The 17,986-nt window shown below is 43.5% G+C and overlaps 1 protein-coding gene across 1 annotated transcript; it reads left to right on the top strand.

The window, feature by feature from the left end:
- The first annotated feature begins 262 nt into the window (after positions 1–262).
- On the top strand, positions 263–17,145 carry LOC108884342 (kinesin-1 heavy chain). Its single transcript, XM_018678195.2, has 26 exons — positions 263–663; positions 5,250–5,337; positions 5,428–5,501; positions 5,591–5,695; positions 5,813–5,861; positions 6,515–6,570; positions 6,675–6,762; positions 6,875–6,999; positions 7,207–7,311; positions 8,519–8,664; positions 8,930–9,078; positions 9,205–9,392; positions 9,577–9,645; positions 9,948–10,154; positions 10,493–10,636; positions 10,773–10,964; positions 11,057–11,174; positions 11,439–11,494; positions 11,690–11,799; positions 12,019–12,120; positions 12,273–12,333; positions 12,442–12,513; positions 12,663–12,767; positions 12,879–13,095; positions 13,174–13,309; positions 13,902–17,145. Exons 1-26 carry the CDS (start codon positions 538–540, stop codon positions 13,903–13,905), a joined length of 2,892 nt encoding a protein of 963 aa, XP_018533711.1. The 5' UTR covers positions 263–537; the 3' UTR covers positions 13,906–17,145.
- The last annotated feature ends 841 nt before the right edge of the window (positions 17,146–17,986 follow it).

The raw sequence follows: 17,986 nt of genomic DNA, 5'->3' as shown, positions 1-17,986 counted from the left end.
TTTTATATGTAAGTATTAAGTAAGTAATATTAATAAAAGTAATGATAGCTATAAAAATGATCATTTATAGTGGTTATAACAGAAATAGCAGTAAAACTAATACATGTAACTGTAACAACAGATTAACAATGACATGTTTTTTTAAATAGCTGCACGTGTTTTTTCAGCTGATAAATTTGATCTAAAAATGTCTGAGTGATTTCTGTACGGAGGATTTCAGCACAGCACCACGGTGAGGAGGGGAGCGCCGGGGTGACGTCATGGTGATCCACATCCACAGCAGCAGGAGGGGTGAGGTGGCCAGCCGCTGATCCACCGGTATCATGGCTTCCTAACAGGAGGGGGAACCGATTGAGAGGAAAACAAGGGATTTTTGCTGTATGCCCGACAGATTTGCTATCGCCCTTTCAAGAACCTGAGATTGGGACAGAAGGGACTCGGCCTCCCTTTTACCCCCCCCCCACGCGGCCGCCCCCCCTGGGATCCAGGATATACTTTTAATTTTATCGGTGAATTTCCATTCGTGAACCGTGGAAGATGGCCGACCCGGCGGAGTGCACCATCAAAGTGATGTGCCGTTTTAGGCCCCTGAACAGCTCCGAGGTGACCAGGGGCGACAGATACATTCCCAAGTTTCAAGGGGAAGACACCGTCGTTATCGGGGTGAGTTATTCTGTTGAGGAGCCTTAGATATCTGTGTGATAGAGCCCTCCGGCACCGTCAGCAGTACGCCATTTTTGATTGTCTTGGAGCTACGGTAGTTAGCACCTTAGCTTGTTAGCTAACGTTAGCACGGGCTGACCTGTTCACCGCTGCGTTGTTCCGCTGGCCCTCCGCTGCAGCCAACTTCTGGCGCCACCCAAACACTCCGTTACATTAAACTTGTTACACATTAAGTCAATCAACAACAGCGTTTAATTCACCATTTCCAAAAAAAGCCAGTCTAATTGCCGTTGTCGTAAAATGTCACTATTCGCAGTTGCCCTGTCATGGCTAGCGAGCTGTCATTCAACAAAGCCACAAACACATCGCCTGGCACGGGGTAAAATGTCGCCAGCGTTAGCCTGACAATCTTGCACGACATTCACCGCTTTTTTGTCACGACATTAATTATTAAGTAGCCCTGCATCTGTAACGATAAAGCTATTAATTATGAACAGTTTGCGTCAGCATAAAGCGTAAGCCAGCTTTGATTTAGTAGTAGCTAACAGACTGTTGGCTAGCAGGCTAGGCCAGCTGGTAGTTGACAGATTAGCCGGCCTTGGCTAGCTGGCTAGTTTTAATACTGTAGCTTAATTAAAGCTAACATTAGCTAGCTCACCAGCTGGCTATATAACCACCCCTTCTGTAGACCTAAGTAGATGTTAATCTTCATTATTGAATATAACATTGACTGAAAATGTGCTCCCATGAAGGGATAGGCAACACAGACAATGGTCACGTCAATATAATATCGGTGGGAGAGGAAATGTCAAATTAAATGCAGGCCAGAGGTAGTTTGTTGTTTCAGTGACTGGACATTTTACAGGTCAACAGGTTAAACTACATAATCAACATTTTGGGTAAATACATAATCCGCTTTCTTTTAACCAGGACTCAGGAAGTAAAGTTTGGTGTCCTTGGTTATTTGCCCCCCTGATGAGAGACTAGACCCCCTCCATTACTTGATATGGATAATTGCATGGGCACAGTTTTAACGATGACAATAGAGGGAAATGCCTTTACTAATGGAGTGCCATGTTATCTCCGCTACACTGTATCAACAAAGAATTTACCCTGAGGTCATTTTACAAATGATGTGCACTTGATGCTTTGTCATCATTGGCCTATACGCTGTCGAAGAAAGGCAGTGTTTACAGTACCTGGGTTCATGCCATTGCGTGCCTCAGCAGCGTGTCTGTATGGCAGGATTGAAAATGATACAATAGGAAGAAGGTTGGTCTTTTCATATGCTTTATAAAGTAGTAATTAAGACACAAACAACAACATGAAAGCCTGGCAGACCTATCAAGTTTGTACATGCTGAAAGCGCAAAAGTCAGTGGTGTATTATTAAAAAAAATCATGGTTAAACATTAGTTTTCCTTAGCAACAAACTGCCATTCTCTTTGTGGACTTTGGTGTCTTTGTAACAGGTGCACCTGTGGAAACACCTCTTTAAAAGACTTTACAGGGCAATATAAACTGATCTTGAATTCCAACCATGAAGCTGCAAATGGAAGTGAATCACATCCTCTTCAGAGTTAAACCACTTATTTAGGTGGTGAGTTTAGAGTACAACAGGACTATTCATTTTCTGTCATGCAAAACAGAGAAGACTATTATAGCTGTGGTGACTTCTTGAATGGTTTTGCTGACACTGACTTCAGGCTTTTTAACTAATAGCAAGCATACTGTCTGTAGCCCTCAGGCGTGATGCGGCCCTACCCAGTTCAGAGTGCCATTCAGTCATGGTGCCAAAATACCAGTGCACATTGTGAGAGCCACAAGTGTTGCAGGCCACAGCCTGGTAGCCTCTGCTGATGCATCTGCTTCGAGAGGTACAACACTTAGAGTGCCCATAAGCAGCAGCAGCAGCTCAGGCCTCCTGGGTAATCCCCTCTGTGTTTTCTCTCCTGGTTACCAGCTGTTCGACCAATCAGAGCAGGCAGTTGGCCGGGCGCTGGCCGATCTCTCCGGGTGGGGAGGGTAATTATTACGGTGATGTACTTTTGTTTTGCAGATGCTCTTATCAAGGGTGACTGACTCACTTAGCTTGTATTTTTATCCATTTTAAAACAATCCAGGGCGTGGACCCTCTATTAGGACTGAAGCCTCAGCACCAGTGCTTCATCGCTCGGTCTTGTGGTGGAGCTGGCCACACTGCGTGTTGTAAAAGACGCCTGACAAGCAGCTTCCTCATTACAGGCTTCGGTGATGCTGCTTTGATGCTGTCATATGCTCGCGGAGGGTTGCTGATTCTCGACGCCAGAGATTTTGTTTGTGTCTTGGAAAGGGAGGAAGATGAAGTTTCCAGATGAGTTGGTGCGGGTGTCGTAACGAGCTCAGTTTGCCAAAGCTAGCTCTGCCAGCGTAGTGTGAGTGTGCAGCAGGTGAATTATTCATACATCCATTACTTCCCTGTCAGTTGTGCACGTACAAGATCAGGTCATTCCCCCGTGTTTTGCTGTCACTTCTCCTATTTAGCATATAGCAACCTGGGATGCCCCACATCAACAAGACTGAGCTACTTTTAGACGGTGGAGTGGTGGAAGTGGAAGTGTGTGAGAGATAAAAGGGAAGACAAGGACTAGAGATATGAGTAAAAGTTTAAACAAGAAAATAACAGAGAAACAATCAGCACCTGTTTTTTTCCAGCCTGCTGACAGTGAGAAATTGTGGAAGACTGACCTATTTTGCCTAGCAACACAAATCCAATTAGATTTCATGCATCATACAACTAGACTTATGTGGCTGCTCCTGAATAACCTTGGACTGTGTGTGTTACTGTCTCTCCTGCAAGGCTTACCCTGGGCAGTATCATAACAAAGCCACCAGGAAGCAGGAACATGACGGAGCACTTATGAATACTCCAACAATGCATTTCACTGTAATTACATTTTCAGCAAGTAATCCCATTAGAGAGGAGTGTAGGTAACGAGGCCAGTAGCAGCAGTAACAATGAGGACTTGAAACCTGGGCTGCGCCATTGTTTGCTGACAGCGCCTGGCACGCCCCGATAGTGGCTCAGCGCTCTTGTTTTGGCCGGGGATAATTGCCAGGATGTAGCTAGCTGGAGTGCGTTATCAACGTCTTAAGATGCTGCTGGTCTGTGTTGCACTGAGCTGTGCTTTAGATGTGACCGTCTGCCAGTGTGAGGCGGGGATTATGAAGCCAGGGTACAAATTGAGGGCATCTCAGCTGTAGTAGTCGGAGTAACCCATGCACAGCTAAAGGCGGTACAGCTTTCAGTGTCTGACAGTGAGATGTTTGTGGTTTCACCTTGAGTTATGAATGTCCTAAATGTGTAAGCACCAATCAGCGGCGTCTCCAAGGTGACACCAGCTGCTTGTCAACATTCTCAGCCGTCTCTCGCTCTTACAGGTGTTAACACTGAACCTGACAGTAACTAATCTGCTGCCACTCAGGCATGTATGTTCTGTAACCGAGGGTATCCCACGCAAACGGTGGCTGTCTTCTTAAACTCGTAATACATCACAGCTAGAACCCCACCCAAGATGAGTCAACCGGGACTTCAAGCCTCCAAGGACCGCGTGCTATCTCACTTGAACCTCAGAATTGCTTGTAACATCAGTTATATTACCCTGCGGCTGCCTTCTTAAGTCCAGCTATTGATTGCTATCTCACTGGAATCGAGCTTTGAAGTTTTGTCTGACCCATGGGATATCACAACCAGCTGCACTCTGCTTCTTTGAAGCAGGCTGGCTCTTAAGCCGCTGGTAAAAGCTCAGGGTCTAGTTTAGTTCTTCGCAGTGCTGTGCTGAAGTTGTTGGAGGTTCAAATGGGATGAGAGAAACTGTATCAGGACAGGATGACTTTTCACAGGGGAACTAGAGTGCAGCCAGCAGAGGATGAGTTAGGCTGAGAACATCGAGTCTGGTGGAAAGACTGACTCTGTACTTGTAACGTCAACATTGTTGTTGCATATCATTTCTCCATTATAACCTCATATCTTCACCTCTGTATTATTGCTTTAAAATAAAGGCAAAATACTTTTAAAAGCTGACTCATCAGTTACAGTTCGGGGTGAAACATGTAGTGGCTGCATGCATCTGGTTTTTCTGGTGAAGTTTTAAGTTTCTATAGGTAGATTTCTTTGTTGCCTCAGCGTTTGTGGATATTGCTGCTCAAGTTGTTGAATTAAAACAACCTGTTGTTGCTGCTGGTGGACATTTGGAGTGCATAGCTTCCTTTTTTAAACAACTTTATTTCTCAGTTTAAATGCAAAAAAGCCTAGATGAAACAAACACAATCAGGAAACATATTATAGTTTGTACCGATACAATTTATGCGTTTTTGTTAAAGGAGAGTTCAGTAGTTTTACCATAATGTTCAAGTTAATATGTCAAATTCTGTTGAACTCATGTTCAAACACGTCTGTGTTTCTCAGTAGGTGAAAGGAAGTAGCACGTACAGCCTGTTTACAAGACATTGCAGAATATTATTTTTAACGAAGTTACACAATACTAGATGATAGATACTTTGGTGTTGCGGCTGTCATTCACTCACTCGCCTTTCTTTTTGTTCCAGGGTAAACCATACATGTTCGACAGAGTGTTTCAGTCAAATACAACACAGGAACAAGTGTACAACGCCTGCGCCCAGAAGATTGTAAAAGGTGAGGTCTCACTTTTGTATACAGTGAAATGACTATAAATGAACCTTTGAATCTTGGCTGCTTCAACATGTTTTGTTTGGTGTTCTCCAGATGTTCTGGAGGGATACAACGGGACAATTTTTGCATATGGACAGACGTCATCTGGTAAAACACACACCATGGAGGTAAGAACTGCTGTATATTTTCAAGTGAAGTGCGTACTGGTTTTCACTTGACTTCATAATCGTGACGTTCGTTTGCTTTGGGTTTGCAGGGGAATCTCCATGACACAGATGCAATGGGCATCATCCCCAGGATAGTTCAAGACATTTTCAACTACATCTATTCCATGGACGAAAACCTGGAGTTTCATATCAAAGTAAGCAGAGCGGGCAAGCTCTCCTCCCAGTGTTTCCCCCCTTATCTGTAAATTAATTACACCTTCTGTATGTTGTGATAAAGTTGTATAATAACAAGGTTCTCCTTCTGTTCACAGGTCTCATATTTTGAAATCTACTTAGACAAGATCCGGGACCTTTTGGACGGTAAGTGGCTGTGACAGTGGAGTGATCACGTATCTCCTAATTGTACCAGACAGTGGTAACAGACGTGACAGATCGAGCTGCTAAAAGCCTGTGAAACGTGCAGAAAATTAATGAGCATCTGTGTCAGGAACATGATGGATGGGGATGTTGGCTGTAAAAGCACTGACTTTGTTATTAATAGTCAGTTGTAAACGTCTGTATGGACACATAAAAACACTTGACTTTTTTGACTGGTCATTATCGTTACTGCTCCAGGCAGGAATATAAAACATAAATAACATATTTTATGAATTCGAAGACACAGACCTTACAGAGCTCCGTCCTGATTTACATAACAGGTCTGTTTCAAGGTTTTTAAAACTTTTGAGTGGAAGTTTTCCAGCTCAAATGCTCAAAACTGGCCAGAGTAGAAGGATTTTAGAATTTCCTGATGGGATACACTGAAATCCAAGCCCATTTGAAATGTGTTGACTAGGGGTCATCCAAACCTGGCAGTAGAAAAGGAAGCAAAGGCTGTATTAAGTATTTGAAGCTTGCAAAGGACGTATTAATCATCATGTCTTAAGGCTCATAGCACAATATGCCGTGATATGCTGTGTATTTCTTACGCAAAGTCAACCTCTGTGATGTGTGTTTTTCCCTGTTATTTCTAGTGTCGAAGACCAATTTGTCAGTGCATGAAGACAAAAACAGAGTACCCTACGTCAAGGTTAGACCTAACCACCTCTCACATGTCAAAGATCTGGTAAAACCTGTTGGATTAGGCCATTAATCTAACCTCATGTTGTTGCTTTTTTTTTTTTTTTTTTAAAGGGCTGCACTGAGAGATTTGTCTGCAGCCCAGAGGAAGTCATGGACACAATCGATGAAGGCAAATCTAACAGACATGTAGCAGTCACAAGTAAGATAAAATTATATTCTTTTTATCCAGTAATCTGTGTTTTAAACCCATAGACCGGAGCTTTTGCTTTTGCAGATACATTTTGACCACATGGGTGTTATTTCTCTCGCAGACATGAACGAGCACAGCTCCAGGAGTCACAGTATCTTCCTGATAAATGTCAAACAGGAGAACACTCAGACAGAGCAGAAGCTCAGTGGCAAACTCTACCTGGTGGATCTGGCTGGTAGTGAAAAGGTACGGACAGTCAGAGGAAAACATATATCCATCGAGTCCAGGAGCAGTTTTGTGCTAAACGATTGTGATCTACATTTTTGCTAGACCCATTTCCCCCCTTTTATTGTGTACTTGTAATACACTTGGGCCGGGTTCAGATTACTGGTCTGGTCTTTGTCTTAGTCTCTGAGCAGCACAGGATCTTACTATTATCTTTGTAATTTTCAGGTCAGTAAAACAGGAGCAGAGGGAGCTGTGCTGGACGAAGCCAAGAACATCAACAAGTCTCTGTCGTCCCTGGGAAACGTCATCTCTGCTCTGGCTGAAGGAACGGTCAGTAACTCTAACTCCGCTCTGTGGACATCCATTTGTTGTCTGAAAAAGTGACTTGCCTCATGAGATAATTCAGGCCACTATTACACAGTTAACTGTCTTGTCCCTTTAAGTTTTAATCTTTACTGCAGATTGTAATGAGTCCAAATTTCAACATCAAGCTCAACAAGTGTTTTTCCAAAATGCCTTTGTAGCATTCTGAAAGTACAGACATTACTGCTAATGTAGCAGCCAGAAGGGAAAGTCTGTTCTGTTTACCAGCTGCACAGCCCACAGCTAGGTGTGCATCTGGAAAACCAGCATCTTTCTCAGTTGTCTTACTGTGAAAGCACCATTTCTTTACCCATCCGTTTTTTCACTGCAGAATCAACTTAAGCAGATAAAAACTTTCCTCAGAGCGATGTTTTTCTTTGGCTGTTTCATACTGATTTCACACTTTTCACGTTGATCAATGATTGGTTTGTTCTGCAGCCCCTTCGCTCTGTAAACAACCTGGGGCGGACAGCTGTTGATATATTTGTGATGGTCTAAAACAAATGAGCTATTGTACAGAGACGACTCACTACCAGACCGAGCATAGTGGTGTCTAAAGAATCACAGCAGACTGCTGCAGCCCGGCTACTTGTATCAATAATAATAGAATATTGAGGTATCAAGTTATCATTTAACTGGCATCTGACTTTACTCTGTAACCTAAGCCATCACATCCTGTTGGCTCAGTGCCGGTGAGACCACAGGCCGCTCCCTTGGTTTCAGGACAGAATGAAGTGAATCATCCCCGCTCAGAGGACACCACACTTTTTGTTTTGTTTGTTTTCTTCTTCTGTATAACTCTATATGACTCTGTAAAATGACCCACAATTGCAGGGTTCCACCAGGAAGTTGTGTAATTGAAGTGACGGCCACTCAGTTCTGGACTCATCTAGTCTGAAGAGTAGCCACACTCATTAAATATCTGACGTTTTCTGTGTTAGATAGAACGTCTGCTCCGTCTCCTTGAAGTTTAGGTGTTTTAATTCATTCTTTATGTTTGTAGATCTGTGTTTCAGAGGAAGTGGCCCGCCCCCAAACCTGTCAGTTTACCGATAAATAGAAAAAAATCTTATGTTTCCATCAAATTCTCAATTGTCCTAAATTATTACAGTTAAATTTCTATAGTTTCTTCTTCTCATTTAATTTTCTGTACATATTTCTGTGTGACTGCCAGGCCTACATCCCATACCGAGACAGCAAGATGACCCGTATCCTGCAGGACTCGCTGGGTGGTAACTGTCGAACCACCATTGTTATCTGCTGCTCGCCTTCCTCCTTTAATGAGGCCGAAACCAAATCCACTCTCATGTTTGGACAAAGGTTAGTCGGCCAGTAGAAGGAAACAAGTCATGCTGCTCTATGTATTCTCTTTAGTCTGTCATTTAAAAGCTGTTGAGTTTAAAAAGTCCACGTAAAGGTGTAGAGAAGTGATGAAAGGCCATACTTAACATGGGGATATATTCATAATCATTGTCACAGTGGCTCAAGCTTGGTTGCTGGTACGTTTATGTACCTTTTTTGAAGGAATAATGTCACATAGAACTTTCCTTTCAGTGGCATAAAACAAATTTTTCTCCACGTCCAGAGCAAAGACTATCAAGAACACAGTCACTGTGAACATTGAGCTGACAGCAGAGCAGTGGAAGCAGAAGTATGAGAGGGAGAAGGAGAAGAATAAGACCCTGAGGAACACCATCACCTGGCTGGAGAACGAGCTCAACCGCTGGAGGAATGGTGAGGAAGCAGATGGTCTTATTCCATTGTTTCATCCCTGCCCATCCTGGTTTTTGTCCGTAGTGTATCAGGGAAAATGAACCTTTCTGATAGTACAGATGAGACTCTTCTAATCTGTTTCCCCAGGTGAGAGCGTGCCGGTGGAGGAGCAGTTCGACAAGGAGAAGGCCAACGCCGAGGTGCTGGCGCTGGACAACATACTCAACGACAAGCCAGCCTCCACGCCCAACGTGCCCGGTGTTCGCCTCACCGATGTGGAGAAGGACAAGTGCGAGGCTGAGCTGGCCAAGCTTTACAAACAGCTGGATGATAAGGTGAACAGTCACGACTTAATCGATGTCTTAAAAGATGAGAGATTGAAGATAAAATACAAGCATCCTTAATGCAAATAACCAGCACGGTTGGCTTCAGGAGTTTCACTTTGTACTGTCTCTCTACAATGAGACCCTGGTGCTCTGTGTGAATGCTAATGTTGCTGTGACTCTTTGAACTTCACAGGATGAGGAGATCAACCAGCAGAGCCAGCTGGCAGAGAAGCTGAAACAGCAGATGCTGGACCAGGAGGAGGTGAGTACTGAGGTCCAACAATGTTGGGGGGTGGGGGGTGGCTCAGGTGCTGAATAAACTTTTGATCTGTGCAGTCTCAGAGGTGTGAGAAGACTTGACACATGAAGCTGTTGTATTTATGTTTCACTTAATCCAGTCCTGTTGTTTCAGTCAGAATGAAAATGAATGACTTTGATAATTCTGCCTCATTATAGAAGCTAATTGCTTCTTCATCCAAACTGTAACAAACACTGACTAATTGCTGCAGCCCAAATATGTTGAAAACCAAATAGCGTCGTTAACCTTCTCTCCCCTCCATGCAGCTTCTAGCCTCCTCCCGCCGCGATCACGAGAACCTCCAGGCAGAGCTGAACCGCCTGCAGGCGGAGAACGAGGCCTCCAAGGAGGAGGTGAAGGAGGTGCTGCAGGCTCTGGAGGAGCTGGCCGTCAACTACGACCAGAAGAGCCAGGAGGTGGAGGACAAGACCAAGGAGTTTGAGGCCATCAGCGAGGAGCTCAGCCAGAAATCGGTGAGCCGGGGGGCAGATATCAGCACGCTCAAAGACACTGTGGCGCTTTGATATTAGTCATGACTTTGATTTGATGTCCTTTAGTTTGGCTATGTTAGCACAGACACGCAACGCTATAATTAAGCACATAAAACCTGCAGGGATTAAAAGACCCACTGAAACATACATGCATTTACTGCTGCTACAGCCCCTTCCTTTCTGTTTTTTACTGTGCAATAAATCAAGCACTGGATCAGAATGACGTAAAATTAAAAGCTGAAAACTGAACTTTCTGAGTGTGTGAGAATAGCAGAGGAATTAATGTATATTTGATCTTTTAATCGTCTCTTTTCCTTCAGTCCATCCTGTCGTCTCTGGACTCTGAGCTCCAGAAGCTGAAGGAGATGTCCAACCACCAGAAGAAGAGGGTGACTGAGATGATGTCGTCGCTGCTCAAAGATTTAGCCGAGATCGGCATTGCGGTGGGCAGCAATGACATCAAGGTACTGAGGTGGTTTCCGCGCTGTTACCATAGCAACACAGCACCAGCGCCAGTCTCTGAGAATGCATGAGGAAACTTAGATCTCCCCTGTCCCACTTTTCTTTGCACGGTTTAACTTTCCTCTGTGGTCTCTCCAGCAACACGAGGGCGGCAGCGGTCTGATAGACGAGGAGTTCACGGTGGCTCGTCTCTACATCAGCAAGATGAAGTCCGAAGTGAAGACCATGGTGAAACGCTGCAAGCAGCTGGAGAGCACCCAGTCGGAGAGCAACAAGAAGATGGATGAGAACGAGAAGGAGCTGGCCGCCTGCCAGCTGCGCATCTCCCAGGTACGACCAACTACAGACGATGTTGTGAACTGAAAACTTGAATCTTCATCAGGATTGCGAGTATAAACGTCTGCATTGTCTTCTGTCTCCAGCACGAGGCTAAAATCAAGTCCCTGACCGAGTACCTGCAGAACGTGGAGCAGAAGAAGAGGCAGCTGGAGGAGAACGTGGACTCTCTCAATGAGGAACTCGTCAAGCTCAGCGCTCAGGGTACGTCGCTGTTCGAGGACAGAACAAGAGATACAGCCGTGATCCCAGCACTCACTTAAAGTCAACTTAAATGCTTCTGTTGGAGGTGGTAGAGTTGGGTTTCAGGAGCTGGTTCTGTATTTGAACTGGCTCCAAAGAACTGGGGGTTGGATAGGAAACAGGAATACCCAGTCGTAACTTATTTCCATATTCTTAGGGTTCAGTGCAAAGTGTTTATCCCTCTTCTCCAGTCTCTTGACAATGAATCTTGTTTTCATTTTACAGAGAAAGTCCATGCTATGGAGAAAGAGAATGAGATCCAGACTGCCAATGAAGTCAAGGTGCGTTCCTCTGTTCCATTAAACAGGAAATTCATTTCTGACATTGATGGATTTAACTTTTACACCAGATTAGTGTCACCATCAACAGCCACAGAAAATATATAAGCACCAATAAAAACAGTGAATCCCAGCTTTCAGTGTGTTGTTGTAACTTACTCTGTCAAATGTGTAAATTGTGTTTTTGTGTGTGTTCAGGAAGCGGTGGAGAAGCAGATTCACTCCCACCGTGAAGCTCACCAGAAACAGATCAGCAGCCTGAGAGACGAGCTGGACAACAAGGAGAAACTCATCACTGAGCTGCAGGAGTAAGGATTCAGCTTCTGTCTGTAGCTTCATGTACTGCCGTCGTCGTTGTTAGTCAGTGGCTCTATAAAAAGATGACAGTGACAGGAGTAAATGTTAAAAGAGACGGACAAAGGGACTCTTTAAATCACAAGGAAATCAGTCTTTATAGATGTCTTCCTCTTTAAATGAATACAGGAGCGAGAAATCATTCAACCGTCACTGTATTTTTTTCCTTTCAGTCTGAACCAGAAGATCATGCTGGAGCAAGAGAGGCTCAGAGTGGAGCACGAGAAACTCAAATCCACCGACCAGGAGAAGAGCCGCAAACTACATGAGTTGACGTACGTTTCACACCACAAACACATGTTCACTCACTGTTTCGTGTTCCGTATGATTTAGTTTACCGGCCAGATAAAATCGTCAAATAACTTTTCTTATAAACTGTAAGTGAGCACATGTGCAACAGTTGTTTACTGTGTTTGTTGTTGTTCAGGGTGATGCAGGACAGACGGGAGCAGGCCAGGCAGGACCTGAAGGGTCTGGAAGAGACAGTGGTGAGTTCATTGAAATTAATGATTACTAGTTAAACGTATTTAAACACACACATCCAGGATTTTTTAAATAGATGAATTTAAAATGGACTTGTCCTCCACTCACTCCAGGCCAAGGAGCTGCAGACTCTGCACAACCTGAGGAAACTCTTTGTCCAGGATTTGGCCACCAGAGTGAAAAAGGTGAACCACGTTTTCACTGATCAGCTGCGGTCGTAGAAGTTCATAAATAAAATGACAAACCGCAATTATGTGAAGTGGCACAGACGGCAGGACTGTGTATTGATCTGTCGACATCAACCCTCCTGCTTTGTGTTGTATTTGTTGTGCAGAGCGCTGAGATGGACTCAGACGACACAGGTGGGAGTGCTGCTCAGAAACAGAAAATCTCCTTTCTTGAGAACAATCTTGAGCAGCTCACCAAGGTTCACAAACAGGTAGGAGCTACACACGATGCCCATGCAGCCACACATTATTCCTGTCCTGATGTTTCAGAATATTTTCATAATCCCGAGCGATGGTTTAAGACGATGTGAACTGTCCTGCAGCTGGTTCGTGACAATGCAGACCTGCGCTGTGAGCTTCCTAAACTGGAAAAGCGTCTTCGTGCTACGGCTGAGCGGGTCAAGGCCCTGGAATCTGCTCTGAAGGAGGCCAAGGAGAACGCCGCCCGCGACCGCAAGCGCTACCAGCAGGAGGTGGACCGCATCAAGGAGGCCGTCAGAGCCAAGAACATGGCCAGGAGGGGACATTCGGCCCAGATCGGTTAGTAGTGACGACGCACACACACACCTGGTTTTATTCAGGCAGGAAAACTTAATCTCATCTTCATCCCGTCTACAGCCAAACCCATCCGGCCCGGGCAGCAGCCGGTGGCGTCTCCCACTCACCCCAACATCAACCGCAGCGGGGGAGGCTTCTACCAGAACAGCCAGACGGTGTCCATCAGGGGAGGAGGCAGCGGCAAACCGGACAAGAAGTGAGTCGAGTCGAACAAGACGGGGTCATTTAAACGAAGCAGTAAACACGCTGTAGCTGCTCTGATTCTTGACGTGTTGGGTTTCAACAAAGATGATTCAACTGAAGATAAAAAAGAGCAAACACAACTGAGGCCTGTACTTGAAGTGAGGTTACTGGTTCATCAGGGTAACTGATTTAATGACTTTTAACTTCCTGATTGATCCGTACTATGAAAGTCTGCTGCCATAATAATTTACACTGCACCTCTAAACTGCTCCGACCAGGTTATATTTGTGGTTAACTCGGTGTTATCCTGTGTAAGCTCCGCCCCACAGGTGGAAGACTGTGAATAATCCTTTAAATTTAAGGAGGTTGGGGAGTTCTTCAGCTGAGAATTTTTTATGCACAAGTTAAGTTAACACCGACTCAGCTGACCGACATCTTAACCACCGTCGTACTGTTTAACACCTGTTCATGGGAAGCGGTGTTTGTCAGCGCTGACTTCCCTTGACAACAGGTTAAACTGCCTTCATTGTACAGGCCTCATGACTGTTTGACACATGCTGATAGAACTTCAGCTAACTCTGTTATTTCTTTCTGTTTGTCTGCAGCTGAAGAGCGGCGGGATCAGAAGGACAGCACCACAGAAGAAGCCAATATCACGGCCCCCCCCCCCCCAACAACAACAACCCCGCCCACCCTGACAACCTGTCATTCCATTACAGCGAACAGGCTCCTCGTCGCTGCTTTTGGAGCCAAGAAGGAGTTTCAGAATTATAAATATATATATATAAATATTCCTGGCCTGTACAGCTCCAACCCCCGACCCCCTCCCCCACCCCACTCCTCTCTCCTCCCCCCTCAACCACCTTCACCAACTCCCCCACTTCCCCCCCTTAAATTCTCACCATGACTTATCTCTTTTTCTCGTACTGGATATAATAAAATTTTAAAAAAAAGGACAACAAATTTAATTTACAAAAGGCAAGATAATATTCTTATCCACCGAACCAAACGCAGTCTTGAGCGCAGCCTCGGCGAGCGAAACCGCGACTCAAACGTGTAGCTTCGGGTTTTTTTTTTTTTGTTTTTTTTTTTTTTTGTTTGTTTTTTTTTTTTTGTTGTTGTTATTGCACAGTCTGTTGTCATCTGTCGTCATCGTGCGAGTAGTTCTGCACTGTGCCAAGCTGAATGTAACGGTAGCAAGATCCGAAAAAATTAAACACCTAAAACACAAAAAAACAAAAAAAATAAAAGGAGACCCTACCAAGAGAAATAGCTTGACCCTATAGGCTAACCTCTGTACATTTCATCATTACTATTATTGGTTGTTAACCACACTTTTCTCTGGCTAGATTTTACATGCTTCTTTAAGGAAAAAAACTACAAAAAAAACAGTGAGGTTTTGAATTGACTAGATGGCGTCGAGCACTACTGTTCTGTCCGGTCTTGTTGTACAGATGTAAAATTGGCACTACTGCACAGGCCTCCCTGGAGAGAGCAGGGGGGGGCTACAGAAAAAAAGAAGGATTTAAAAGATAAAAATAAAAAAAGCCAAGACGTGCGACAGTGTACTGTAGATGTATTTAACTAAATACCTGTGGAGGCCAATTGTTTTTATCATTAAGTTAAAATAAAACCTATACTCGTTATTGGTGACTTCATGAGAAGGATGTAAAGAATGTAAAGGAAGGAAGGAAGGAGGAGAATGATCCGGTTAACATAACAAACTTCCACCTTTTAGCATAGCCTATGCTAAGTAGCTAACTGTACTGTTTTTACTCCTCTCAGTGGTTGATAATGCTGTGTTAATGGACGCTATTTATATCTCTCTGCACACTTGGAGCGCATAGACTGCAGGCATATAGACTGAGATAGCACACACAACGCTCGTCCTGTCCTAGCTGGGTCGCTGTCACTCACTCATCTCCCTTCACTCGCATATTTAGGACCTTTTTGTTTTGGTTTTTTTAGTCGTAAACCTGACCTGTCAGGAACTGTTTGATCCCGTGATTTCTTTTCAAGGGTGCCTCGCTTCTCTCTCCCTCCCTCCCTCCCTCTCCCCATAAATATATTTTATCCTCGTCTTCCCTCCACCTGTTTTGTCGTTTCTTATAGATTTTGGACCTGTAACTGTACGTGCCCCTTTGGTTGTAAATTTGCAGAAAGCGATGTGTTTTGCTGGGTTTTACGTTGTACTGTATCTCTTTCATTGTTTCCACATTTGACAAAAAAACAAAAAAAAGAGGGGGGAGCGGCGGGCAGGTGGTGTCAGTCGATGGGTGGGACCCTCGCCGCTGATCAGCCAATCAGGAGAGCAGGGTCTTAAAATTGCACAACAATTTTCTGTTTATCATCTGGAGGAAGGGTTTATTTAACTAAATCTAGTCAGGGGTGTAGGATTTATTTTGTGTTCTGTTGTCTTTGTTGTATTTTTTTAGTGTATCTTTTTCATTTTAATTCCCACCACAGTTTTTTTTGTTTTGTTTTGTTTTTTCTGTTTTTGTTTTTAAAACCCTGTGAAGCCCCGGTGCATTGGCGAAGAGCTTGTTGTGATTGTAAACCCCAGCATGAGAACACTAACATCTTGTGCAAGTGCAATATACTGTAAAATACACTGTATATCAGTCGACCGGCAGGTGCGATCAGGGTTGTCTAAAGCAGCAGTAATCCTGCCATATGAAGTCAAAGTCCTGCCCCTCCTCTCTGTTTCACTGTTTCTTTTATTGCTCTTTCTGAAAAGCTCAAACAAAAAAACAGGAGTTTTTCTGCCAATATTTAAAGATAAACGAGTATCTATTGCAGTTAACTCCCACTTACGACCCAGTACAGTGTTATATATTTAAATTAGAATATAACCAGTGATATTTCACTTTTTAGACAGATGAATTAAAGAAACCTCCTTTGGGAAAACAGCATTTTTGGCTGAGACTAGTGAAACAAATCCAGCTCGAAAAGAGGAGACAGGAGTTTGGCTTCCTCGAGTCAGATGTCATACTAAAACCTGTCATCTTGTAACAGGAAAGTTGGATTTAAAAGCACTTCTTCACAATATCTGCACTCAGAAGGAAAAGAAAAACACTCCATATGTGGCTGTTTTTTTTTGACTGGAGGGAAAAAAAAATACAAGTTTCCAAAGCCCTGTAAATGGAACTGTTTGTTGACCGCAAAATAATTTAAGTAGTAATAATAATTACTCTCTACGAGCTGCCGGGAGGAGTAGCTCCCACGTATCTACGACAGGACAGTGTTTGGTGTCTATCGAGATGGTTTATTCCCTCTGTGTAATCTTCTAGATTAGTTAAGCCTTCGCAGCATGGACCTCAAAATGTTTATCCTTTGACCTTCCACCAAAACTTGACATGAAATGGGGAAAAAAATAGTCAATAAAAACAGCAAAGAAATACTTGTGGTGTGTTCTGAAATTAAATTGAATTTTGCATTAATTCTAAATTAAAAAAAACAAAAAGTGAATCCACTTTTTTTTTTATTACTGTGTAATAATAGTTGGTCAATTTTTAAAGGACAGTTTTGAGGATCCATCAGTGGACAAGGTACTGGATCATTCCTGGAGAACTGGGGCACAAAAAGCAGGGCTCTGATACGGACGGAGATGGGAAGTTAATGAGATCACAGTTTTGGATTGACTGCATGATGTAAATGTATGTGTGATTAAATAATTATGAGGAAAAAAAACAACGTCTTCCATCCCTCTGTCCCTTTATGTGTTTGGTGTGAGTGAAGCGAAAATGCTGGAGTGTTGTCATGCTCACACATGGATTTCCTGTAACGTTGATACTGATGATCTTGTAGAAAAGTTAATTAATTATGGAGAATATACATCATATAGCCAATACTTCTGGTCTGGGACTGTTCTTCTGTTTGGTTTCGGCCACTTTCTGAGAGGAGGCATCATTTATAAAGGGTTAATAAACTGATTAAAGGCTCTAATACTGCTTAAAAAAATAATGTACTAATTCTTTTATATATCAGTTATAAGTCATTAATAATGACAACTTTAGGGTTGCTAAATTAGTTAATCACTAATTAACATTTATAACTGGATACAAAAGTACATTTCAGTGCTGGAAACGTGTCAAGCTGCAGGTGGATTTTCCACAACCTGGCAACCCAGAAGTTGTCATTATTAATGGATTATAATTGATCTGTGTTAGCGCATTAGTTAATGATTTATTAACCATTAATTAAGCCATAAATCCTTTAAAAATCCCCTGTCGGAAAGTAGCATCCCAATGCTACATCATCATTTCACCTCAAAAATAAACAAAATGACTTCATGTTTTTTGCTCAGGGGTGCCCAATCTTTTGCATGCAGCTGTAGAAATCACTGAGAGTTGCGTTCCCAGCTTCTACATCTGCAGTCTCAGTGTCTCACAGCTGTCAGAAGTAAATCACATCAGTGGAGAAACAACTGTAAAAACAAATACCCGGGATTGTATCATTACATTTATTTAGTTTAGAGTTAAGTGTTTGTGTCTGGGCTGCAAAAATTTCCCTCTTTGGGTCCAACTTCCACATTTCTGGTTTGTTTTGAGAGTTGGATCTTGAAATGTAGTTGTACTTCCGTTTCATTGCCGCCAGGTGGCGCTGATTCCCAGTCTGCGTCCTGAGCACCTGCGGGCTCGGACCATAGAGCACAAATTAGGCAGGAGCACTCACTCTGACCGTTTTTTCC

Source organism: Lates calcarifer, linkage group LG4 (genome assembly GCF_001640805.2).
Source record: "Lates calcarifer isolate ASB-BC8 linkage group LG4, TLL_Latcal_v3, whole genome shotgun sequence".
In the NCBI taxonomy this organism is placed as follows: domain Eukaryota; kingdom Metazoa; phylum Chordata; class Actinopteri; family Centropomidae; genus Lates; species Lates calcarifer.
Note: the sequence above shows the minus strand (reverse complement) of the source record. Positions and strands in the feature narration are given on the sequence as shown.